This window comes from Alosa pseudoharengus, unplaced genomic scaffold (assembly GCF_046254945.1).
Source record: "Alosa pseudoharengus isolate Yale_2024_CS ecotype anadromous, Long Island Sound unplaced genomic scaffold, YU_APseudo_1.1 YU_APseudo_1.1_scf_8, whole genome shotgun sequence".
Taxonomy (NCBI): domain Eukaryota; kingdom Metazoa; phylum Chordata; class Actinopteri; order Clupeiformes; family Clupeidae; genus Alosa; species Alosa pseudoharengus.
In genome coordinates, this window is record NW_027468870.1 from 25986048 (window position 1) to 26012851 (window position 26804).

Here is a 26804-nt window from a genome sequence, read left to right on the forward strand (position 1 = left end):
AAGCTATGTTCTTGGCAGCCACACCAAAGCCATAACAAAACGATAGGGAGAGAAAAAAAAAAACAGCCTGCCACAACCTGACGGTGTTACACAACTTTCCCAGTAACAAAAGCAGATATGTTTGGCTGGCCGGTAGAGTACCTAGATTGGTAGGTGATGTGGTGCAGCATGTTTTGGATGAGCCTTCCAAGAAACAAAAGTATGGGATAAAGTTACAACAGGCACTTGTGATGAAATCAATGCACCTAGTGTCCAATGCATCTTTTGTCCTCTTTCTGAATAGCCTTAAATTAATGCCCAGAAGACTGTAGGCCTATTTACCCAATAGACAAAAGTGAGTGAATGAAGTTAGGATTGCGTATTTCTTTTCACAGTCATTATAGCTTGCAGGGTTGGAACCAAAAGCTTTGGGTCTGGGCCTGACTGGAGTCATGGCAGTCTGGTTACACAAAGGGTGTGTTTGAACTTGTTCAGCCCAAACTTTCTTTACTGCCTGTCACAACCATTACAACTACCAATAGCTGCTTTCAGCTGACATGTCCTCCGCACTATATGCGGATCTTTGTCAAATGGATATCCGACCCATCGGGTGATTCAGATATGATGCTTGCATGCGGACATTGTGCCGTCATATGTGTGAACGGCACCAATGCACGTGAACAGAATATCCGCGGGTTGAACAGGTTGAATGCGGTTAAACATGCACATGAACAGAATCTCTGCATGTTATTTGCTTCATTCAGACATGAGCTCATTTACATAATGTCCATCGGTAATACTAGGGGAGTTGTAGTGTAAGAGCCGGCTAAGTTCGGAGTTCCAAATGTCCGGTTATGTTGTTCAGATTTATGGCCCAACCGATTGATATCCGCAGAACATGCGGACTTACACCTACAGTTGCCCCTAGAATTATTGGCACCTCTGCTAAAGTTGACTAAAAAGAGGAATATAAAATCATCTTTTGGAAATTGATCTTAATGCCTCAAGTAAAAAAATGAGTAAATATCCGACCACAATGTGTAAAGTAAATATCCGAATCACAATGCATTTGGTGGTTGTTAACACTTACAATTTAACACTGTCCACTTGTGATAGACTAGTGAACATCTTACTGTAAAGAACAAAGCAAGTGGCTACAATGATACATGAATCCTATTTTAGAACCATGTGACTCATATAAGAGCACTGTCAGTGTTGATGTTGCCAGAAATATAAATACAAAACAAGGTTGTTCTATAAGCAAACATTTTATTATTTGTGTCATGTTTAGATGTCAGTTCTACATTTGTGTAACCATTGCAGGATATTTTTTAGCTTACTTTCCGACAGCTTTTAAATAACATTAAGGTTTACTTTAATTGATATTCCATCACACACAGAGAACACTTTGTTGAGAAGTTTTTGAGTATCAAACTCTTCTTTGTATGCAAACATTAGTTGTCCACTATCTGATATACACAAGTGTTCTGGATAAACTTTGCCTAAGCCCTCAGACTAAATATAAATAAAAATGATACCCCCTGATAAAACCATGCTCTCTCTTCGTGTCTCTTTCTCTCTCTCTCTCTCTCTCTCTCTCTCTATGCGTGCATTGTGTGTGTGTGTGTGTGTGTGTGTGTGTGTGTGTGTGCGTGCGTGTGTGTGTACGTGCGTGCGTATGACAGAGAGAGAGAGAGGCTACCTTAAGGCAGCTCATTTGTCTGAATCATAATGGATGGCTCCGTGTGTCTCTCCTCTATTTGTGTCTGGCTAGCAGAGCCTTGGCGCTTCCATCACCACAGCGCCTCATTGTGAATGGGGGTCAGGGAGCAGTGATTCAGGATGACTGAACTGGGTCGGCCCGATTAGCCCCAGTCAGCACAGTAGCATGTCTGAGCATCCAGTAACAGCAATCAGTAATGGCAGGAAGCACACACACACACACACACTCACACACTCCAATACACACACTCACACACACACACACACACACAAATACACACTCATTCACAAACAACCCCCCTCCCAACCATGCAAACACAGACACTCACAAACTCCCTCAAAACACACACACACACACACACACACACACACACACATACACACACACACACACACACACACACACACACACACACACACACACACACACACACACACACACACACACACATAGCAGCCTCCACTGTCCCGGAGGTCTGACCTGTGATGTCCTGCTCATCCATTGCCAAGCTGTTCTGACAAATGCCTCCCTGCATTAAGACGGAGCGGAGTTCTCCTCAGCCACCTGCTCGCTGTGGCCACTGCGCATGAGACAGTGATGAACTGAGCCGTGCTCCTCAGTGGCCCGGCACAATGCAGAGCTTGTGAAAACACAATACATTATTTATCTTCACCAAGTTTGAGCAACAGGAAATAATTCAGTTTGATGGGGACTATGGGAGAAATGTGATTTCAACAATGTTGGAAAAATGGATTTATTCCATAGTTATTCCATAAAATAAACTCTTTCTGTCTCTCTCAATACTTCTCCTTTTGCTGTAACGGAAGTGAGTATTTCAGGTCTTGTTGTGTCTACGTGAGGATTCCTCTTCTCTTTTTCTCAACATTGCCTGTAACCGCAGTGTTATGACCAAACGGATGTAGGTCTGAAATAGTCTGCCACTGCAGAGTTACCCAACCGCCTGCATCTAAACAGCCCCTATTAGCATTAATGGGAAAGGACACCTAATGGGCCACGTCATTAAATGGAAAAGTTTGTCCTCATAATATAACTAAGACCATTAGAATCTTTTGAATGACTTAATTCAGTAAACACACTCAGACACACAAGCACACAAAGCAGTTAGGAATTCTTACAAACTCCAACCTGAATCAACACTGCCTGTCAGGTACTTATGTCTTACGTAACTACATTTACCAAAATCCAGAACAGACTTTAATAGTTAAGTATTGAGTCGATCTTACTCAGATACTGTAAAAAACAATACCACACGCCTCTGACTTACCGCCATCTTGTGCTCACTGACACACACACACACACACATTTTCAGCACCACACCCAGAGCCAGTGTCCCAGCCGCCCTATTGCAGGCTCTGCAACATGTGTGCTTATTTTTCTCCCCAGCTGCACCATTACCACACTAGCTAACAACTAACAGATGTTCAGAGTTCGGAAGCGAGGGGGAGACAGGCAGGGGAGGGCAGGGGGGGCCAGGGGAGAGAAAGGAAGGAAGGAGCCTGTGGGATGGAGATAGAGAGGAAGAACAGGGGGGCACGGGGATAACAGGGCTGACTGTCAGCTTCTCATTACAGTCACATGGTCTGAAATCTCCACACTGGTCATAGGCAGACTTTCCTGCTGCACACCATGCTGAGTGCTTCAGAGAGAACTGAAGGTGTTTGTGTCACTATTTGGCACAGGGGGTCGATGTCACATGATGTAACTGGGACAGACAATATATCCACTCGAAAATCAGTGAGAGAGAGAGAGAGAGAGAGAGATAGAGAGAGAAAGCGAGAGAAAGAGAGATGGAGGGAGGGAGGAAAGACTGGTTAGCTGTGACATTCTTACAGTTACATCAATGTTTTTCCATTTCAGTGTCAACCTCAAAGATGGCCGTGCTTGGAGAAAGTAGCCATTCCAGAGAATCTGGCCTGATGCTTAATGTCAGTGATTTATAATGCCAACTGAAGCCTTCAAAGACAGGCTTCTGATGTCTTCAGGGCTGCTCGGCACGCTCTTAAAAGGGAAATGACATTCTTGCTGTTTGTGCTGGTTTTTAATAGTTCTGTGAGAGGAAAACCATATGGGCACCAAGGGACAGCGGAGTACAGGGACACAGGGGAGAGAGGGACACTGAGAAAAAGAGAGAGGGTGTGTGTGAGAGTGTGTACATGAGAGAGAAAGGGAGAGAGATAAAGAGAGAGAAAATTAAACGATGGGGGGGGGGGGGCACTGAAGAATCCAAATTGACTGACAAAGGAATTGTCCACACAACAACAGCTATTTTTGAAAAAATCTGAAATGTGATTGGATAATTGTGGTTATGTTGTCATCATTTTCAAAAACTTCTGCATGCCCTGGCAGCAAAGCAGGGGTTGCTTTTTCAAAGAGTTTCCACTCTGGAACTCCCGTTTCAAAGATTTCTGTTTTTGAAGCCCCGAAAATGCTATTGTCATGTGTACTAAAGTACCAATAAAAAAGCAAAACGTTTTGCTTTCTGTTGGACGGGCTGAAAGTGAAATTTTTGATAACTGGCTTCTTTTTTCTGATTTCTGGGTTGTTTTGATTTGATTCTTCACTTATTCTTCACTTCATTTATCATGTACTTATATAATTATTATTCATTATTAATAATTATTGTTATTAATTATTTAATTTAGCTATTTTTTGTATTTACATTCTCTTATTTAAAAAATGTGAGGAAAGTAATAATCAAAAAGAATGCTGTCAGGTGTGCACTGATTTGTTTTTAATTTATTTTAACTGAGTTTGATTATTGAGAGCAAAATTTAATCTCATTCCGTTCATATTTACAAACACACATACATGTATTCATAAACAGATTCACACTCACTTCTCTGTCATGTTGTTTTCCCACACTTCACCCATAAACTTGGCACCTTGCACACAAGCTGATACCACTTAGAGAAACTTCCCGACTTCATATGGATCACCCCACCGTGCAGTATTTCCAGTAATTACTCTCTAAGCCACAGTCCAAAAACCTACTACCTCATTTGTATCCCTCATATCCCCAGAAGCACCACAGGAACAGCAGTCTCTAATGCCTCTCATGGATCATAGAAACAGCCCTGTCCCCTGGGCGCACTTGCTGATTTGTTATGCAGTCTTGTGTAAAATGAATGTGTGTTTTTGTGTTGGTGTTTATCTTTTCAAATTGAAATTCCTGTGCTTTTTGACCCCTAAGTATTATTTCTCTGACCTGGAGGGGCTGAGAAGAGCAGTAATTAAACTTTGAGACTAGACACACTCATCAGGTTCAGTTTCACTGGACTGTGCTCTCTGCCTGGGGTCTGATATTGTTTTAAAGGGACTCAGAACTATCCACCTCACCTCACTGTTTCATGTCTCTGGTTTGACCACTTCTGTATCAAAGGCTATCAGTTTATTTAATCAGTTTTTTTTAACAACCTATATTTAACCAAGATGAACTATGAATGGGGAGAATAACTCCACAAAAACAAAGAGAGAGATGACCTGCCATTGTATTATTTGGTCTTGATCTCGGTGTTGGCTATTTCCATGCTGTGAGGCAAGAACTGTGTGTGTGTGTGTGTATGTTTGTGTGAGTGTGTATGACAACTGGTCAGCATTTGATGTGAGCGGCTAAATCAGGCTGAATGACCGCGGCCAACACACTCAGAGAGAGAGTCAGAGAGATGGAGTGAGCCAGTGGCACACTCAGCCCGGCTCCGCACACGCACAGCCATTAGATTGGCAGACGATGCACAAACATGGGCGTGTGGCAGACGTGTGTGTGGTGTGTGTGTGTGTGTGTGTTTCTGTGTGTGACTGAGTGGGTGGGTGTTAGTGGTCGTGAGTATGAGTGTGTGTCAATTTGTACTTTTATGGTAAATTTACCATCTTTTTGAATCTGTATTCTATTTGTCAGTCTATTTTCCTCAAGTTGTACTTGGGAGTTCTTGTGAAAAAATATTTGAAAGAAAAAATATTTGTGACCGAGAGAGAAAGGGAGGGGGTAGAATGTCAAATAAAAAATGGTTAGAGATTGTTTTCTGTGTAAGCTCTGTAGTTGACAGATTTTCAGGCAGGCACAGCCAGGCTGTCTGCACAGGCCAGCATGAGTGGAGTCCTGTTACAGAAAGCAAATGAGAAATTTTGACATGTCTAGTACTAAGGAAGTGTCTCGTTTTTATGCCAGAACCTCTCTTATAGGCAGAGGTTTATCATCTGATCAACAGCGTTTACCCTCACGGAATTTATTATAGATAAGCTAACATTAAAAAAGATGTACCTGATTTTTTTTTCTATTTGGTTGTCGGTCAGTCACCTGAAGTACATTATATTTTATGACCTAAATATACTTGTTGATTTCTTCTCTCACAAAATAGTTATTTTTCATTATCACAATCCAAACACACCTATTGTGTGTACATTTTTGTAAGATTTCTGTAGCGTGTCAAATGGTTGTATTTGCAACTATTATGAAAGATAATTGAAGTGTCAATTTTAATATCCTAATTCTATCATAATATGAGTGACAGCCCAAATGTATACAAGATAGCCAGTTAATATGGTTAAATTAAGACATGTTTTTTCTGTCTTTTCCTAAGAATGTGCAGTGTTGGACTTTGAAAAGTATAACTACAAATAAAAAATACAGAAATAATTATTCTGGTTGATGGTCCACTTCCTTAAGAGAGCTTGTGTGAAAATGATGCTGTTTTTAACATTTAGTGCTGGTTTTAACATTGCACAACTTGCCCTGATCTGGCTCCAGTAGTAAAACAGCTCAGATCTGTGTTATTGTCAATTTTACAACGTAGATCTAAATGTTTACATCTGAGGGTGGCGTGAAACATCATGTCAATATAATGGAATGTAACCAGAGAGACACAAGCTGTTGTTTACTTTTACAGAGAGTCAGAAACCGCGTCGGTGCCATTCGGCTGAACGGGCCGGCATTAGAGAGAGCGTGAGTGGGAAACGACCCAGGAGTCACCTGAGTCAAATCAACACGTTGGGATTTCACTGCGCTTGTTTTTTTTTAAATGCTAAAATACTAAAAGAGCTACTAAGGTCTTCACATCCAAAGAGTAGAGCGGGACGGAAGCCATGCTTCTGCCCAATCAGAACCCAAAAGCACTGGAGCGGTCATTCGGCAGAGCCCTGCCTGGCCAAGGGACGCACGCGGCTAGAATGTGAGAGAGTGAGAGATTCATGTAGTTAGCCGTATGCAGACACAGGCCAGCACCTCCCCTGAACATACTGAGGGCACTAATGAAAGGCAGGGCAGCAGAAACTCTATCTCTCTCTCTCTCTCTCTCTCACGCATGCATGCACGCACGCACACACACACACAAATGCATACTCACACTCACACTCAATTACACACACACACACACACACACACACACACACACACACACACACACACACACACACACACATGCGCACAGTCACATACACTTACTTACACACACACACACACACACACACACACACACACTACAGTGACTACAAACCACAGGAGGGAGGTTCCAAACACACACAAGCTCTCGTGTTCTGTCAGAGACATTATTGAGCACTGAAAGGTGGAGCATGTGGATAGAGCAGGGGGAGGGAGAGGGGGATGGAGAGAGAGAGAGGAGAGAAAAAGAGAAAAGAGGGGGAGGGAAAGAGCAGAGGAGTGGTGGTGTGAAGAGGGTGGAAAGAAGGAGGTGATTGTTGGGGAGTTTGGAAAACTTTATAAAAGAAAGAGGGCTGGAGTGAGAGAATGAGAGAAGACGAGAGAGGAACACAGACAAGCGGAATATATATCCAGCACAGACATTTACGCAAAGACTGGACGCCACCAACCAACAATTCAGGTAACAAATCCCTGCATTTTTGCTTTCACAAACTAACATCTTTTCAATTTAGGTCCAGGGCCTTTTCCCCATGATGTAGGTCATTCTGCTTAATTTGTACAAACAGCACACAAAGAACCCAGTGTCTCTGAGTTGTTTCAGTTTTAGTGAATCTTGCTGGCATCGAAACCACTGAACTGTGGCATGGATCTCTGTGGCGGATCCGTTAGCACCGACTAACTCAAGCTGCACTCTAGGTTCAGTGAGCAGTGGAGGAACTACTAGTTTTGCGTCTGCTATGACATGTTTACTCTTATAAAACTTGTTTAAGCTGGACATCCGCTCTGTGAATGCTTACTCCAGACCCAATGGGGAATGTCGCTAGCTTATGGTAATCAAGAGCAGCTGACAATACACACATGGACACACACACACACACACACACACACACACAAACATGCTCTAGGGTGTGCTAGAGCTCTTGGCTCTTGCGCAATCAGGTCTGGAGTTTAGATTTTTCGTCCTTTTCTACACCTCTGTGTGTTGTAGCGTCATAAACTGTTCAGTAGTCCACCACAGAACTCAAAGTTCATGATTGCTGAACACTCTGTAAAAGCATAGGGCACACACACACCACAACAGAAGCATGAACACTTTGAAACAGTGTGTCTGTCTCATTTCTTATCAGCTCTCATGTCACAGATAGGTTTACCGTCATCGAGGGTAGTTCAGCTGAGTTTCGGTCTGTAGATAAAGAAACTCTTTGGCTGTGATGGTATACAATGTTTTCTCACTTTCCTCAGATTAGAACAATATGTCTGTTTTTGTGTTGCAGCAATGTCAAACTAAAAGTGTACAGTATATAAAAATGTAGGCTAATGATAATGTAAATTGTAAATTTCAGTCTAATTGATAGACATTGATAGACATTGCGCTTATGGTTATTTTAGCTGAACCTGCTTACTTTTTTTCTCCACAGAAATAATGAAGCCTCTTGCCCACTCTGGACAGCTGTTTGTCTTCCTGGTTCTTCTCAGCCTGGGATTCCCTGAAGCATCCTCGAGCGAATCCTCCAACAACTTACTGAACCCTTCAGAGGACTACGAGGAGCTGTACAACACCCCCACCATCGCCTCCATCACTCGCCCTGGGCCCTCTCACCTCCCGAAGCCCTGCTATCAGAACCTCTGCCAGGACCTGCCCGCTCCCTGTGCCAAGCTGGCAGCCGAATCGGGCTGCAGCTGCCCCGGGGTCTCCATGGGGCCCCGTGCCCTTCCTGAGGCGCCCAGCGTGAAGATCCTCTGGCGGGCCGGGGACGAGCCAGAGGTGCGGTGGTGCGCGGCGCATGCCGACGAGACCAGATACAGGGTCCTGGTGGGGGGCAAGCAGGTGAATGAGTTCAAGGACCTGAAGAGGTCGACGGTGATGACGGGCCTGAGCGCGGGAGAAGAGGTGTGTGTGCAGGCCGTCAACGACGTCGGGGAGAGCGCGCTGAAGTGTGAGGTCTACAAGCCGCCCAAGGAAGGCTCCAGCCTGGCCCTGAAGGTGGGGCTGATCATAGGGGCGCTGGGCCTCCTGCTACTCGTGTCGCTCGCCATCCTGCTCTGGAGACAACGCAGCCGACGGAAAGATGGAGCCCGCGTGAGCACTGAGGGCTCTCTCTGAGAGCGGAGTGTGTGTGTGTGTGTGTGTGTGTTAAAGACAGCAAGAGAGGAAGCTACAAAAACAATGGCATGATCAGAGGTGTAGATTCTGATCGCTAATATGATTTATAATGTACAAACATCTTCCCTCTGACAAGAGACTTATCAAGCTCGACTGAACAGAAAAATGCAAGAGAAAACACAACAGAGGAAAAAAGTGAGAAGAATGAGTTTTGAACGGCGAACTACAATCCACACAAAACCAAATGACATCCACCATTTGCATAACTTTCAGATAATGAATTGTTTATCATGGCCTGTGGACAAACTGTTTTTATTACAAGAGTGCATTTATTTCAAGAGCTGTATGTTTACATGTGGCGAGATGAATGAGTGTGCATATTCAAGGACTTTTTAACTCCTTAATTATGCATACTCAAGGTGGAGCCGCTGTGTGTTTCTGTTTACTTTTACTATAACATATTGATTAGTGGATTTCATTGTGGCGAAAAAGACAGATTTAAAGGAAAAGGAATTTGATAGATTACACAGATGGAGTACCAGATAAATGGGTGGAGTATATGGCTGGAAAATCGTACAATCATGACCCCGTCACTAAAGGTGATTATTAACGGAGACATAAGCCTCACAGTCTAGGAATGTGATTGGGCAATCAAAGTACTGGCTGAACTCAGCTTAACCCTGCCTGAATGTGTGTACGATACCTCCATGTTTAACGCCACACCAAAAGGGTGATGGCCACAGGAAACGTGTGCACATGCAGTCGAGGGAAACGCCTGTGGCACTGAGAGATTGACAGTCCCATCTGGTGTTTTTGGACTGAGGTGGGGCAGTCGGGTTGAACACAGCGGATATTATCTGCACTGGAGTCAGGCACCCATGTCCGTTTGTTGATATCACACTAACCTCAGACAGCTGCAGTTTAGTCGTGGAGAGGGAATATGCTTTAAGGCTGATTTAACCTCGAAGATTCACTGCAGGCTTTTTAAAAGAATGATATGAGTGCTATTTTTAGTTATTTGTTTTCTAAATTCATGTTTTATATTATGAAAATGATAATTCAATGTTTAATAATAAAAAATAATTTTTGTATGGTAATTTGTGAATGTATATGGTGTCATGGCTCGTGAAAAAGTGGGCAGCTTGTGGTAATAGCCAGCTGCTGTGAGAGATGAGTTCAAAATGGGGGAGTGTTTCTTCAAATAAATTATCCTGGAATGTTGTGCAATAGCAGTCCTCGGGAGCTCAGATGGTAACTTGTGATGGGGAAAAATGTCTTACACTATCAGACACTATCCCATTACAAGTTCATGTATGTGCTTGTGTATACTATGGGATGTAGTTAATCTTATGTTGTAAATATTTGTTTTAGTTTCTATGGTCATTTTCATGTTTTAAGCAACTGTGGCTGTTTTGTACAGTATGATATAAAAATGTTACTGCTATATTGTCAATAGACCATTTGGGAAAGACAAGCCTTTTGATATTAATATGTTTCTTAAAGAGAAAGAAAGAAAGAAAGAAAGAAAGACTGACTTTTAAAATCCCTTTCATTGAACCATACTATTAACCTGACCCTAGCCAGATGAATTTCGTTCCGCTTAGCTCCGCCTAGCTCCACTCACATGAGTGGAGCTAGGTGGAGCGAAATTCCTCTGGCTAGGGTCAGGTTACCATACTATGGATCAATTACTCAATCCCCCCCCCCGTTAATACACACGGCAAACCAGTGGTACAGAATGTTGTTTCACCATTTAAAAATCATTCTTCCATCATCAGCAAAATGGATCAAGCCTTTACCCACACACCATTTATGTCCAAACCAACTAAGGTTATTTGTAACTTGGAAGAAGGCATATTCCACTCTGACCCTCGACTCAACTAACCCTTTAAACATTCCCACAAAATTCACAGAAAGAAAGAAAGAAAGAAAAGTCAAACTAATTATTTTTTTTGAAAAGGTAAGCATCCAACATCTTACAATTTGTTTGACAGGGCATGTCTAAAAAGGCTAATGATCTAATAATGACTGTTTTCTTAAAGGAGAATTCCGGTGTGATATTGACCTAAAGTGTGGTGAAACACCGAGGTGAAGTTGGTTTGATATTTGATATTCGGATATTCGACAGATATTCAAAAAAAAAATTATGCGGCCGGTTTCACCCCGTGTTTGCAGACAATGTACAAACAGATGACCTGTCTACTTGCTCCCAGGCGACCTTAGGGACCGTCTAAAAAGTACCTTCTGAATTACCTTCATAGTCTTTTTTGTCAATACCTTTGACATCATGTGACCTAGTGACTCCAAACCAATTAAAAATAGTTATCCTATATGGGACTCATCGGGCACACCTCTTTTTATGGTCACTGTATGCACGCTGTATTTTATATGAATATTTTAAAGAAAATACATTATTTACCATAAGAAACAGTCTCCTTTTTTTCAATACCTCCCAAGCCATGTGACCTAGTGACTCCAAACCAATGCAGAATAGTTATCCTATATGGGACTCATCGGGCACACCTCTTTTTATGGTCACTGTATGCACACTGTATTTTACATTAATATTTTAAAGAAAATACATTATTTCATATAAGAAACAGTCTCCTTTTTTTCAATACCTCCCAGGTCATGTGACCTAGTGACTCCAAACCAATGCAGAATTGTTATCCTATATGGGACTCATCGGGCACACCTCTTTTTATTATCACTGTATGCACACTGTATTTTATATGAACATTTTGTAAAAAAAAATACATTATTTTCTATATGAATGGTCCTCTTTTTTCAATACCTCCCAAGTCATGTGACTTAGTGACTCCAAACCAATGCAGAATAGTTATCCTATATGGGACTCATCGGGCACAACTCTTTTTATAGTCACTGTATGCACACTGTATTTTATATGAATATTTTAAAGAAAATACATTATTTACCATAAGAAACTGTCTCCTTTTTTTCAATACCTCCCAGGTCATGTGACCTAGTGACTCCAAACCAATGCAGAATTGTTATCCTATATGGGACTCATCGGGCACACCTCTTTTTATTATCACTGTATGCACACTGTATTTTATATGAACATTTTGTAAAAAAAAATACATTATTTCCTATATGAATGGTCCTCTTTTTTCAATACCTCCCAAGTCATGTGACTTACTGACTCCAAACCAATGCAGAATAGTTATCCTATATGGGACTCATCGGGCACACCTCTTTTTATAGTCACTGTATGCACACTGTATTTTATATGAATATTTTAAAGAAAATACATTATTTACCATAAGAAACTGTCTCCTTTTTTTCAATACCTCCCAAGCCATGCGACCTAGTGACTCCAAACCAATGCAAAATAGTTATCCTATGTGGGACTAATAAGACACACCTCTTTTTATAGTCAATCTATGCACACTGTATTTTATATGAATATTTTAAAGAAAATACATTATTTGCCATCATGAATGGTCTCCTTTTTCCAAACCAATATAGAATAATTATCCTATTATTCCAAACCAATGCAGAATAGTTATCCTATATGGGACTAATCAGACACACCTCAAATTAATATGATTTTTGAACATACTATTTTATATTAATTTCTTAAAGAAAACCAATTTGTAGCTGCTTTGGAAGCTGCTTTGTGCTCAATACCTTCAATATACTGGGTCCTAGACATCACAGATCAACATAGAACTGTTCTGCTATGTGATACTAATCAGACACACGTCAATGTGAAATAATATTTTGCATGAACTATTATATTTACATTTTTTTAAAGAATCACATTTATTTCCTATGGAAAACAGCTTTTTGCTCAATAGCTGCCATATGAGGGGTCCTAGACAACACAGATCAATACAGAACTGTTCTGCTATGGGGTACTTATCAGACAGAGATCAGAGATTCAATATGAAAAATTATTTGCCATCTACTATTATATGGAAGGTATTGAGAAAAAAAACAGATTATTTATAGAAAGTTTCCATAGGAAACAAATGGGTACTATAAAATAGTATGTGCAAAAATTATATTAATTTGAGGTGTGTCTGATTAGTCCCATAAAGGATATTCTGCATTGGTTTGGTGTCCCTACGTCACTTCAGACACCTTGGGGGGGGGTATTGAAAAAGGAGACCATTCCTTATAGGAAACAATGTATTTTCTTTAAAATATTAAAATAAAATAGATTGTGCATTCAATGGTTATAGAAAGAGGTGTGCCCGATGAGTCACATATAGGATAACAATTCTGCATTGGTTTGGAGTCACTAGGTCACATGACCTGGGAGGTATTGAAAAAAGAGGACCATTCATATAGGAAATAATGTATTTTTTTTTACAAAATATTCATATAAAATACAGTGTGCACACCGTGACCATAAAAAGAGGTGTGCCCGATGAGTCCCATATAGGATAACTATTCTGCATTGGTTTGGAGTCACTAGGTCACATGGCTTGGGAGGTATTGAAAAAAAGGAGACCATTCCTTATGGGAAATAAGGTATTTTCTTTAAAATATTCATATAAAATACTGTGTGCATATAGTTTCTATAAAAAGAGGTGTGTCTGATGAGTCCCATATAGGATAACTATTTTGAATTGGTTTGGAGTCACTAGGTCACATGATGTCAAAGCTATTGACAAAAAAGACTATGAAGGTAATTCAGAAGGTACTTTTTAGACGGTCCCTAAGGTCGGCTGGGAGCAAGTAGACAGGTCATCTGTTTGTACATTGTCTGCAAACACGGGGTGAAACCGGCCGCATATTTTTTTTTTTGAATATCTGTCGAATATCCGAATATCAAATATCAAACTAACTTCACCTCGGTTATTGAAACATGATACCGAGTGTGAACGTATGTCTCATAGCCCATCTCGGCTTGTCCCCTGCACTCCAAAATCTGGCGCTAGTTAGCAGATGCTACCAACAGTTTTTCAATAGTACACCCATTTACGAGGCTCAATGTATCTCCACACTTCATTAGTAGACTTCCGAGGGCCCTGACATTTAAAACGAGACATTGAGACATCTGATCCCTTATCATACCTGTTCATTCTTACTCGTCGCTCGACTTATCGTGACTAAATTCAAGATGGCTGCAAACGCTAAACCTCGTGAAGATACTGTCTGTATAAATCGTCTTGTAAGTAAACTACCAGTGCTTTTTCAAAGTTCTCAATGTCTCGTTTTAAATGTCAGGGCCATCGGAAGTCTACCAATGAAGTGTGGAGATACATTGAGCCTAGTAAATGGGTGTAAAACAGTGATTTATTTGCATGGCTAGCCCGATGCCGAAGCACCACTATTGAAAAAGCTGTTGGTAGCATCGGCTAACTAGCGCAGATTTTGGAGTGCAGGGGACAAGCCGAGATGGGCTATGAGACATACGTTCACACACTCGGTATCATGTTTCAATACACTTTAGGTCAATATCACACCGGAATTCTCCTTTAACAGTTAGCTAAAGAAACATGAATTGATTTTTGGCAAAATCATATCAATAATTTATGGTCATCATGCTTATGATACAGATTTTTTTTTTTTTTTTTTTTACAAAAAATAGGGATTCACTCATCCAGTCCTTCTGTTTATTCAAACAGTTTTTTCACCATCAACATTCTTGAGAATTAGTGTAGATGGACATCAACAAGAAATGGGCTTTTAAGGTTAACATTCAAAATATTTTCAGGAAAAGCCTGTATCTCCTTTTTCCACACTCTACTGGTATGTGTGGTAACAGGTCTCAAGCACGCGTGGTATTTCAGACATTCACTTGAGTAAAGCAACACATTTCTATCACAATTTTGCAGAGAAGTCCCCGCCTAGTGGTTAATGTTGGTAGTGGGTAGAGATTTCCTGTAAATGGTTTCTGAGAGCTTAGCTAAAATATAGTGTGCTGTGGTTGGAGTTCTCTCACTCATGTGGTGATAGTCTGGTTAAATGAACTAAATGTACTAAGGAGAGAATGAACAGATTCATTGGCTATGGATGTTGTGGGTGTTTTGTGAGAATGACTTTTAATGATTTCCGAGCACAGAAATTCACTCTACCCTTCTTCAAATTGCTGACCCCCTCCCCGGAATGAAAAACTTTTATCCCACAAGGGACATACTTTTCAGTGGAATGGAGTGATTTTCCCCCATGAAAGCCTAGGGGGGGAAAGCATTTAAAAGAGAAAAGTTATGAATTAATTTTGGATATAAAACTTTACAGTTTTCCATTCAAATATAGTTTTCTTGCTTTGAGAGTATATAGCTCAGATAAATTTGAGCAGAGAAGAGTATTATTTGGCTATATCCTTTCCCCTCAGAGGAATAGGCATCAATTTTATTACACAATAGTCTTTAACTGTGTTACTATTTTTGGCTGATACTGTATGTGTAGGGGGTATAATTACTCGAAGAGATTGAATGTCCCCGTCCTTTGTCTAAATGACACATTTAGTCAAAGCCAAGGGATTTTATAATGTTAAATAGACATTTGTCAAAGAGAAGGGAAAGTTTACTTTAAAAAGAAATTCTACAAGGAATATATCTAAATTGTTTGTTGTGACGCAGTGTGTAGTAGTTCTTCCTATAACTTAATTAAATGGCATCTCTCAGCAAAGGTAGGCCAGGCCCAAACCCTGCAGACCCTTTTACCCTTGCTTCTAGTGAGCATGGACGGATTATGAACTTTCGGGCCCCTGGGCCCAGATGTATTAAGGGCCCCCCACTAATTGTCGCAATTTGTTTGATGTGATTTCCTGTATTCTGGTGCATTTTGGGGATCGCCAATACTTTAATTCAATCAGATTCATAGCCTACATCCTGATGTGTTGATATTGAGGCAATGATTCCATGCAATGGCTTGGGCTTCAGGGCCCCCTGACCCCTTGGGCCCCTAGGCCTGGGCCCGGTAGGCCTGTGCAGTAATCCATCCCTGCTAGTGAGTGGATACTTCATTTGAAGCTAGACTTTAGAAATCCATTAAAGGCCCAGTTTGACATATGTAGGTTTAAAACAACAATTGCTCAACATTTTTTGAGTGTAGCCAGTATGTGCTTGCTTACATATTTCCAGCAATAAATATAAATTCAAATACAAATTTGGGATTTTTTATGGATCATTGACTAAGGGCTGTATTTTGGGCCACCAGCGCATGGCGTAATACTAGTTATTCACCCGCGGAAAGTTGAATTCGTTATTTTGCACGTTTATTTTTTAAGCATTGCGCCCAGGGGTGTGGCAATTAACAACCTAGGGAGGGACCTGGCACATTGTCTAAAAATCGCTATCATACACCACCTAAACCTGGTCAGAAGTCAATGGCGAGTTGTTCATATGCTATTTTAAGAGCGCATGTCAACAGTCATATTGGCAGGTGCACGCACCATCCTTCTATCATTCAAGAACGCACACCAGCGCACGTCCATGCAAAGCATTACAAATTGCACGATTACAATGGGAAACATAATTAGAATAAACATATTACGAAATACTGTTCATCTCATGATGAGTAGTTATTCACCATCATTTGCAAATTGGTAATGACGGTTAAAAGTGATTAGGGGAGAGGCGAGACACGTATGGAGCACAGCTGAAGACACTGTCACGAGATATAAGCAACTCCTCTGCAGGATAAATGTTGTTTTATTCAGTCATTTGAGCAACATTAGGGTAAGTGTTGCTTTTTCCAGCCTATGTTTTCGATGGTAACCCATTGTCAGTCAATAGTGAAAGTAACTGCATATAACTGTCTTGTCGTTGACTGACTCCTTGGTGAAGTTCAAATAATAGACGAGTGCAAATGCGTGAAGGATATGCTAGGTTTTAGTAAAGCATGGTTTAAGAATGACTATTCCATACGGTCTCGCAAGCAGCCTCCTTCAAATGCGCCTTTGAATGCCAAAATACCGATGCGTTTATTTGACATATCGCGCGTTGCGCCGTTAAAGGGAATGACAGGTGTCATTCTCATTGGTTTAAAATGATGTTACGCCCCAAACACACCCATATGACTGATTAAAAGACCCAGGAACACCTTGTTACGCCATGCGCTCCACTTTTGAGAACGAAACCCCTCCCAATGTGAACTGGACATCCTAAATTTGAATAGACTTTTGACGAGTGACGATGCACTTTAGAATGTCATGATAGGGCCCTATATCTTTCCTGCCTGATAATGCCAGCCTCGGCGTGGATCTCCAACTGCTTCACATATCCACTTGGATGAAAGAACACCACCTCAACTAAACCTCTCTAAGACGGAACTACTGTTCTTTCCAGCCAAACAAACCATACAGTCCATCACAACATCAACATTAAAACTGACCTCTCTCTTGCACCTACCACCTACCTTGGTCATGATTAATGACCAGCTAACCTTCTCTGACCATGTTACCTCTGTTGCCTGATTGTGCCGCTTCACACTATTCAATAAGGACAATCAGACCGTACCTGACCCAACACACCGCTCAGCTCCTATACAGGCCTTAGTTATCTCACGCCTTGACTACTGCAACGCCCTCCTCACAGGCCTTCCAGCTTGTGCGGTAAAACCGTTAGATGGTCCAGAACGTTGCAGCCCGTCTGGTCTTCAATCAACCAAAAAGGGCATATGCTACCCAGCTGCTCATTGAGCTCCACTAGTTACTGCATCAAATTCTTGCTAATACTTGCATACAAAGTGATTGCTGGGTTTGCACCCACTTATTTAAGTGCTCTCATAATGGGTCCTCCAAGGAACATCGTCTGGCACTGCCTACCCCACTGCAATCCAGACTATTTTCATCTGTGCTCCCCCAATGGTGGAATGATCTGCCAAGTGTCACCAGAGCAAGGGTGTCCCTCTGCTTCTGACGCCCTGACACACCTGATGATGTAAATGTAATGGCTGAGCTGTGTTTCTCGCAGAACATAACTTAGGTGATACAGGGACAACCTATTAGTGACTGACTCCTAAAAACATAAAAAAGGCAAAGGAATGGATGACTTTATTCAATAGCAAATTATTCTTTAGTCAGCAAATTTTAGAAATAGCTAATTAGGTGGATTTGGGATATGGGCAAAATGAGCTGAAGCTCTTGGCCTTTAAACATCAAATAGTATCTTTACTTTCAGTGCAAATATCACTTTGAAAAGCTGAAAAAATTACCTGAATCAATTGACTTCAGCCAAATTCGATCCAAAGCCTATTGCTTAATTCTTTAGAATACAATATTATCATCAAACAAAAACATACAATACCCCTTTTAGCTTATTTGTTGTTTTCATGTAGTTTATTTGAGCGTATTACTGAGCAACTATAAAATAAATAAACATCCTGTAAAACAATAAATAAATAAATAAGTAAGTAAGTAAGTTTTTCCAAAATTTTTATTAGCAGGATACAGTCAGAAATCTAAGAAATGTTGATTATTTCAGTCAGTCACACATTTCCCAAAGCAAAGCAAGGATAGATATGATCAGCAATAAAAGGTGATAATAAATATTTTGTATGAAGGCAAAATCACAGTAATCACAGTGTTTATTTTAATTGTTCACAAAAATAACACCGAAGGTTAATAGTAAACATGATGTCTCAAGTGATGATCAAAAGTGTTTTGTTCTGTGGCATGGACAAACTCGAACTCAGGATAAATTCGGGCTGGCTTCCAACAGGTAAACAGAGTCACTAATGTTCCATTTCACAATGAAGACACAAGCAGATTGTCAATAAAACTGTTTCATTTAAAATGTTTTTGGTCAGGATCTGCCTGTACAAATGCAAACTCCTCCATAGGTGAGTTTGAGCCTGATATCCAGCAACTGCTTTGGCAGGTGTAAACTAAAACTGTTCCAAACTCCACAGCCAGATCCAAATGTGGGTCACACATGCAGAGTAAACTGACCAGAGCTGGCATAAGCTGGAATTCAAATGTTCTAGAACTTCCACAGTGACAGCATGGTGGAACAATCTGCTTTACATCCAAAGGTGGTTTGGAGATGAACAATGGTGAACTATTTCTACAGTATCTTAAAACCTGTTCAGGACATAGAGAGATCCTCTTCATGAAACCAGTGAACACTGCATCCCCATGTCGGGCCTCTGTTTTCTCATATCTCTCTTCTCCTCCTCCTCCTTCGCCTCCCAGGTCCATCGCAGTCGCGCCCTCTCGTTGCTCATACTCTCGCAGCAGCTCCTTAGCATGCTCCATGCCACTGTCCCAAGCAAAGTCAGACTCCTCAACTACACTGACATAGAAGGGCTGAAACATTGGGCCCTTGAGCTGAGGGTCCTCCGTCGAGCTAATACTGAGGCTCTGTAGCTGACTGCTGACATCCGGAGCAGCTTCAGTAGAAAACACAGTGGCATTCTGTAAAGTCTGAGTCTTACTGGCAGTCCATGTTTCACCGCCATCTTCTTCCTCGCCCCAGTCATCTGCATCATCACACCAGTCAGTGCTAGCCATGGGCGCTTGCTGCACTGCTGGGTCCTCCGCCCTTAGCCCCTCTGTGGAGGACTTGATGTCTGACTCCAGGCACTGTGAGCGCAGGACCCTCCAGCTGTCAGATTTCCCATGACAGTCTGAGTTGGTGCAGGCAAATACATTTATGGTCCGATGATAGGGAGAGGCATCAAGAGGACAATATACCTGCACAACATGAGAAAGAGAAGAGCTGCACAGAGAACACCTTGGATACTCAAGAGATACAGCTGGGAGCAGGTCCGGTTCACCTCCGACCTTGTTGGTCAGAAATGTAGACAGGTTTCCCCTCTTATCATCAATGGCTCCGTCACGCAGTCCTATAAGTGGATTTTCGTGTGGTGTTGCCATAATAACTAGAAATTGTCATAGTAAATGGAGACGAACACGTGTTAACTTTTGTAGCTACAGTCAACGTGGTGTAGAGTAGAGTGGATCATTACGCAGACGCAATAATATTTGTCATCATTGTGCGCCTTTGTGTATGCCTGATGTCATCGATCTGCGACACACTTTTACACCAATCAAAAGTCGGGATTTTTCTTCCGTCAAAATGTGCGCTGGTCTGTGCAGGCGATTTTGTTAACGTTAGTTATTTTATTTCTTTGAATTTAACAGACTTTGAGGTTGCAGCTGTCAATAGGTATTTTCAGTGTAAGACCACGAGGGCCTTGTACATTGATGCGTTCAAAACGGGAGGGTTTACAAAGAAAATTACAGTGCTGCGTTAGCTGTCCAGTTGGGTAACGTTAGTGCTAGTAGGTAACGTTAACGTCCAGTACTACTAAACAGTCTCTTGTTATCGTTCATCTATCGACACAACGTCTAGCACCATTTTATCTGAAATGTTAATATTGCGCCCCGACATGAACATTTTGACTGCATTTTATATTGTGTTTATCCGGATCTGTTGAACACTATCTCAGCAACACACTGCTAGCTGGCTAACGGAGTTAGCGCAGTATCAACCTCGCCTAGCTAGCTAACGTTACTCCACCATGAGCACGAAACGGGCCAATTGCGGAGGTATAGGAACTCATTCACCATCAAGTTCCAACTCAACAGGCAGTGGTGTCTGTCGCAAGCAGAGCACAGGCACTACTAATATGCAGTCAGGTGGCGGCTTCGCCTTTGAGCCGAAGGGCGAAAGAGCTGGATGCGAATCCAGTGTCTCCATATCGTCATTGAAAAACCGTCTCGCCCCAACCATCCGTAACACTCTCGCCGCTGCAGTGGACACACTTCTTGGTGAGATGGTTCTCGTGCTGACCGAGACGCAGCAAGATCTGGTGACTAAGGAGCAAGAAAACGAGAGACTCAAAGTACGACTTGAAGTGTCAGAGAGAGAGATGAAGACGTTACAAGATTGTTTGTGCAGCGCCCAGAAACTCATCGACCAACTCCAGGGTCCCTTTGGTGGGACCCCAAATTACGGGCAACAGTTTTATCCCACCTCTCCTCCGGGGTCTCTTAATCCTGGACTTGACAGGTCCCGAATGGGACATCGGATCCCGAACGGGCCCGATGCTCGTTGTTATGGTGTTGAACCAGATTACGGCGGTAACATGGGTGATGCTTCAATGGGATACGATTCCCGGGACGACTACAAGAACTGCCATCTGTCCATTCAAGCGGATGGTACCGTAACCAATCACATGTTTGACTCCATGACGGTAAACTCTCAAGGAATGTCATCAGAACTCCACAGGCCAGGTCAGTAGCCCATCCTGCTTTTTTTCTTTTCATTTCACACTTTTACAGATTTTATGATTACGCTCTAGATTAAATTAATAGATCTTATTTTAAGTAGACGAAACACGTGTGGACTGTTTAAATGATGATAAAGTTAGATTTGTTTAGGTTTTCTGATAAGTGACTTCGAGAGATGTGACCATTATGGCTTCCTAACCAGAAGCTGAAACGGGGAAAAAATGACTCGACCTAACTTTGTTATTGCTCTGCTCTAGATGTTGGGGTGGAGGTGAGGAGACACCCTGAGGGGCCTAGCCTGGGCCCCCTGCCCCCCTCTGGCCACCGGCTGACTGTGAAGGAGGAGCAGGGTCAGGCCTCGGGCCCACTGTGTCGCCGGGGAGGCCGGGAGCCAGGCGCTGGAGCTGGGGCCCCGGGAGGGGGCGCGACTGAGACGGAGCAGACTGCTCAGAGCGTAGGCGAGCTGGGCTGCATCCACGTGGTGGAGGAGGAGGGCGGGAGTGCTGGTGGAGCTGCGCGACGCGGCTACCCGCAGACGCACCCACCTCCATCCGGTCCTCACAGTGAGGCCTCCACCAGCGCCGGCACACGGGGGCACGCCGGGCTGAGGAGCGCCCAGAAGACGACGCCGACCCGGGGGTCGCCTGGCACGGCAGCTGGGGGCCACGGAGGGGGCACGCCGGGCCGCTCGTCTCTCGGGGAGCGAAGTGAGGATGGGGCGGGGGCCGGCGCCGCTGGGGCGATGACGGGGACCGACGCGTCTGGCGGCGACCGTCCCCACCTGTGCCTGGAGTGCGGCAAGACGTTCCGGCTTATCTCCAGCCTGAAGAAGCACGTGCGCATCCACACGGGCGAGAAGCCGTACCCGTGCGCCGTGTGCGGCCGGCGCTTCCGCGAGTCGGGCGCGCTCAAGACGCACCTGCGCATCCACACGGGCGAGAAGCCCTACGCCTGCTCAGAGTGCGGCACGCGCTTCCGCCACCTGGACGGCCTGCGCAAGCACCGGCGCACGCACACGGGCGAGAAGCCGTACGTGTGCGCCATCTGCGGCAAGCGCCTCAGCCGCCTGCAGCACCTCAAGCACCACCAGCGCATCCACACCGGCGAGCGGCCGTGCGTCTGCCCCTGCTGCCACTGCAGCTTCAAGGACCCCGCTAGCCTCCGCAAGCACCTCCGCACCAGCCACCCGGGGGACCCCGCCGCCGCCGCCCAGGACGGGTCGCTCAGCGGCGGGTTCAAGGAGGACCCCGAGGGGGGTGCTGGTGGTGGCGGAGGTGGTGGCGGGGGCAGTGGGGCAGGAGGGGAAGATGACCCTCTCCAGGGCTCCATTGGCTCGTCCCCGGGGGCGGCCATGCGGTTTGGGATGTGGGGCGAGGAGGAGGAGCAGGATGAGGAAGAGCAGCCGGTGGTGGACTGTGTGTAAGGGGACAGGCTTGGGCTCTGTACACACAAACACACACCTGCACTGATGTGCAGATATGTGTATGTGATGTCAAATTTGAATCAGTGGGCAGGCACCTTGTTCCATGTATGTATGTATGTATGTATGTGTATTTGTGTGTGTGTGAGCTTGCTTTAGTATTTATCATACATTAGCACCTTAATGATTGGGTCAGACTGTAAACTCTCCCAGTTATCTCCTGGGCCTTTGTATTAGCGGTAACATGGGTGGTTTATGACCGCCCACTAGGCATATTTCACCATCTGGGAGTGAAAATGTCACATAACTAGCTTCTTATTTTTCTTCTCAGTGAAATGTGTTATCATGCTTATCATAACCATCATGTTGTTTTCGTCCAGCTCAGTCATGGCTTTGTAAAAAAGATCTCAATGCAGATTGTAAATATGGTTATGTTCTCAGATTATCTGAGCAGGGGAGGTTTATGTTGTGGACATTTGCCAAATTTATGGAAGAGAAATGAAAAGGTGATTTCTGCCAAAGTATTTTTTAGTGTTGGCTTAAAAGCCGTGCAGTTGGGTCTCCCAACATTGTAAGCACAATAAATGTTAAACATTGAAAATTCATTCATGCCTTTCTTGTCAGCAGTTCAGACTGTAGACATTTGGTTAGAAACTGGCACAATTGTGTTTGTGCAATAATGTTAAAAGGGGGGGTCATGCTTTAACAACATTTGGAGCCTGATTTCCCACTGGCAATTAAGGCTGTTTTCATATTTAGTTAGTTTTGCCGGTCCAAACTCGTGTGCAATTATTCCCCCCATTCTCTACCCCCTGGTCTCCTTTCACATGACATTTTTTGGCTGCGAACCAAAGTCGCTATATGTCACCGTAAGGAATGCACAGCTTTTATTTACCAATGTTGCTCGGCAACAATACAAGGGAGAAAAAAATGGAAAGCGTCACTCCATTTTTTTCTCCTTCATTGAGATGCTTGGAGATACCAGTTGCTATGCATCATGATTTAGCATTTTGCCTTTACTTGGTACCTTCTCATTGAACAGTGATTTATTTACTCTGAACATTTACATCTATCAGTGGTCATCAATGGCAATTACTTCCCGGATTTAGATTTGCTGGACACACCAAATACAAATGTAGCCTAGACCCCTGTCTGGGATCCCTACATCCCACCCTAAACGAGGCGATCCAATAGCTGAAGTGAGCTCTTGTCTGCACCAAAATCTGTTGTGAGAAAGCAGCCTCAGTGTAAGAATGAGTGATGTGAGGTGTGAATGCATCTGCAGAGAAATGCATTTATGAACATATGCATTTGTGTTCATGGTGAAGCTTTCATTTGCGTGTGTGTGTGTGTGTCTGCATGTTGTGATGCAGCCACTGCGAGTAATGTGCCTGTAAGTGTCCAAGAGATCAGTGTTCCTCTCCCTGTAAATTGCCTTAAACTCAATCCGGTTGTCTGGTACCTGCACATATAACCTACAAAACCATTTATTTACTTGACATTGGACCATCCTTTTAGTAGCCCAAGCACCTTACCCCTGTCACATGGATTACAGATGCTGTTCTACTAATACACTTTTTCCAGACCTTATTCAACCTGCAGAATGCCGTTTTGACCACATTGTTTTGCTTTCCCTGCTGTGAGCAGATGAGCAGATTGCTTTGTTTTGATTGTCATCATAAGTATTTGGATCCATCTGCTGATTGACATGAAGGCATTGGCCTCTCCTGCTGGGTTTCTTCTATATGTTAGGATCATGTGGAAATGCATCACTCTGCATAATGATAAGTACCAACTTCATTTCAAGGGTTAACAGGGTGTATTTAACATTTAAGACCGTTTCTTCTGTGGGTGAATATATTGTACTATAATACATACTCTTTCTTCACAAAAATAACTGCTATATGGGTAACTTTAGCCAAATGGAGGCTTACATTTTTCTAGGTGTTTTTGGTCCATAATATAGCTACACATTGTTCATCGTAAAGTAGTGCTTTGGACTGGAGAGCGATGTAGCAGACAACATTTATACAGGGTAATGTTTGAATCCATGGGTTAACATTCTTTAGTAAGTAATCATTGTTAAAGCAGCCATCAAAGTGCTTGCTTCAAGCTATTAGCTCACTGAAGTCTGATATGCATGGCATGTAAAATGTGTGAAACTTAGGCCTTTGCTATACTTTGATACCAAATGTTTGCCGTTACTAGTCATTTCACACTGTTAGTGTTGGACAGGCTGGACTGTTTTCTTTTATTATGATGCTTTCATAATGATTTGTTTTTAAAAGTGCATACATTTGAGCAGTAAAATCTAAAAAGCCATTGGTGGAATTTTTTATTCTGTATGAAAGTTACAAAATGTATAATGAACACATGCGCACACATGTGTTAGAACTTGTAATTCCCATCTTGACTGTGCCAGGATGCTTGCTCTTTTCTGGAACTAAAATTCCAAACTTTCTTCAGACCTATACCAAACTGATTATTTGCTTCTTAAGGACGCTACTTTGTGTATGTTTGTGAAGTGTGTATTTGTGTGCTTTTTAGGCAGTTCTAGTTCTAGCTAGCTCACTAGTTTTAGACCAAAAGGCCTTACTACCAATTTAAGTTGTTTATAGTAATCATATTGAGGATGGGTGCTAACCTACTCTGGCTGTCTGTCATCCATCAGGGTGATGAAATAAGAGAGAGAGGCCCCGACCATCTGATACATTGCGGCCGAGGTCTTGCCACAGGAAACCATTTTTATCTTGTTGCCTTATAAATAAATAAATAAAATGATGTCAGTGTGACTAGGGGACAGTCAAATTTGACTGTTCTCTTCCCTGCCTGTAACGGCCCTAGAATGGAAATGATCACAGGCGAATTAGAGAAGTGTATAGTTTCTACATCCCATTTATTATACTCCATCCCCTGTCTAGGAAGGAATGCACCTGGAAAAGGCATCAAGGTGTTGGCCAGAGTGAAGCCAATTATGCAAAATCAAAATAATAGCTCAGCTGCAAAATCGGCCATTTGTTTCCTATAAGGTTTTCAGAGCATTCTCTGAAATACCATGAGGAAAAACAAGCCAATTTTTTTATTTTTTACATAAAAAACGTTGCTGACTTCACAAAACCATCTGAAAAAGTTGATGTAATTGATGAGTATGGTGTGGCTTCTGATGACACCACTAGGAGGCAGACAAGTTGCATGCATCATTAGTCCATGCCAATGGTATCGGAACTTGCTATTAGGCTGAAAGTACCTGTTTCTAGTACAATTGTGGAGTCTAGTCCTAAACTAAAAAAAAACTTAAATTAAAAAGGATTTTAATCTGGACTACAGTCTTAGTCAATGTATAGGAAACAGGGCCCTAGGAGCTCAGTTGGGGAAGAGGACATACGATTACATGCAACATCAACCAGTAGTGTCTGAAACTTGTGTTACACTGTACTACTGTGGCTGTCCAACAGTACAGGGGGGTGGCTTTGATGGAGGCATTGAACTTGATTTAACGTGCCTGGGTTTGAGATTTAGAACAGCTCTTGTCTTCGCCTAAACATTAGGCCCCAAAGGGATTTGACATTTTCTTCCAAAATAGTTTTCTGTTTCTCATAAAAGTGTTATGTATGGAAACTGCCTGCTCATCTACCAAGGGCAGGGACTGTGTCTTATTAGGAATATTTGTAGTGTAAATTAGTTAAAATAACTAAATAAAATAACAAATACTTGGTTGGCACAAAAATCATTAAACCACACACTCACACACAGACAGTAGAAATAGTGTAGACCTAAAGACCAAGCCAGTCTTTCTCTCTCTCTCACACACACACACACACACACAAACACTCAAAAACAAACACGTGCATACACACATTAGAGAAATAACTAAGTGCTCTAGCATGTGGATGGTTATTATGAGCCAGCTGCAGAAACTCCACACAAAGGTTGAGAGATGACGGAGATGGCTTGTGAGTCACAGGAAGTGACATACAGCCTGCTGCCATTCGGCTGGCACCCTCAGACCAACGTTATGGAAAAATA

At 42.7% G+C, this 26804-nt stretch overlaps 3 protein-coding genes across 3 annotated transcripts; 2 read left to right on the forward strand and 1 right to left on the reverse strand.

Moving 5' to 3' along the window:
- The first annotated feature begins 7370 nt into the window (after positions 1-7370).
- On the forward strand, positions 7371-11645 carry LOC143112293 (uncharacterized). The gene is made up of 2 exons (XM_076274561.1): positions 7371-7557; positions 8516-11645. Exons 1-2 carry the CDS (start codon positions 7464-7466, stop codon positions 9199-9201), a joined length of 780 nt encoding a protein of 259 aa, XP_076130676.1. The 5' UTR covers positions 7371-7463; the 3' UTR covers positions 9202-11645.
- Positions 11646-18539: 6894 nt separating this feature from the next.
- pdcd2l (programmed cell death 2-like) lies at positions 18540-20077 on the reverse strand. Its single transcript, XM_076273937.1, has one exon. It carries the CDS (start codon positions 19997-19999, stop codon positions 18908-18910), a length of 1092 nt encoding a protein of 363 aa, XP_076130052.1. The 5' UTR covers positions 20000-20077; the 3' UTR covers positions 18540-18907.
- Positions 20078-20190: 113 nt separating this feature from the next.
- On the forward strand, positions 20191-25100 carry LOC143112014 (uncharacterized). Its single transcript, XM_076274263.1, has 2 exons — positions 20191-21361; positions 21616-25100. The coding sequence occupies exons 1-2, from the start codon at positions 20647-20649 to the stop codon at positions 22779-22781; spliced, it is 1881 nt and encodes a 626-aa protein (XP_076130378.1). The 5' UTR covers positions 20191-20646; the 3' UTR covers positions 22782-25100.
- Positions 25101-26804: the final 1704 nt, after the last annotated feature.

What these genes read in the sequence shown, in the direction of transcription:
- LOC143112293 (XM_076274561.1), top strand. Translation starts at nt 7,464, where the DNA reads ATGAGAGAAGACGAGAGAGGAACACAGACAAGCGGAATATATATCCAG. An exon ending in GCCACCAACCAACAATTCAG is followed by an intron (nt 7,558 to 8,515) that starts GTAACAAATCCC and finishes TTTTCTCCACAG; the next exon opens with AAATAATGAAGCCTCTTGCC.
- pdcd2l (XM_076273937.1), bottom strand. Translation starts at nt 19,999, where the DNA reads ATGGCAACACCACACGAAAATCCACTTATAGGACTGCGTGACGGAGCC.
- LOC143112014 (XM_076274263.1), top strand. Translation starts at nt 20,647, where the DNA reads ATGAGCACGAAACGGGCCAATTGCGGAGGTATAGGAACTCATTCACCA. An exon ending in ATCAGAACTCCACAGGCCAG is followed by an intron (nt 21,362 to 21,615) that starts GTCAGTAGCCCA and finishes GCTCTGCTCTAG; the next exon opens with ATGTTGGGGTGGAGGTGAGG.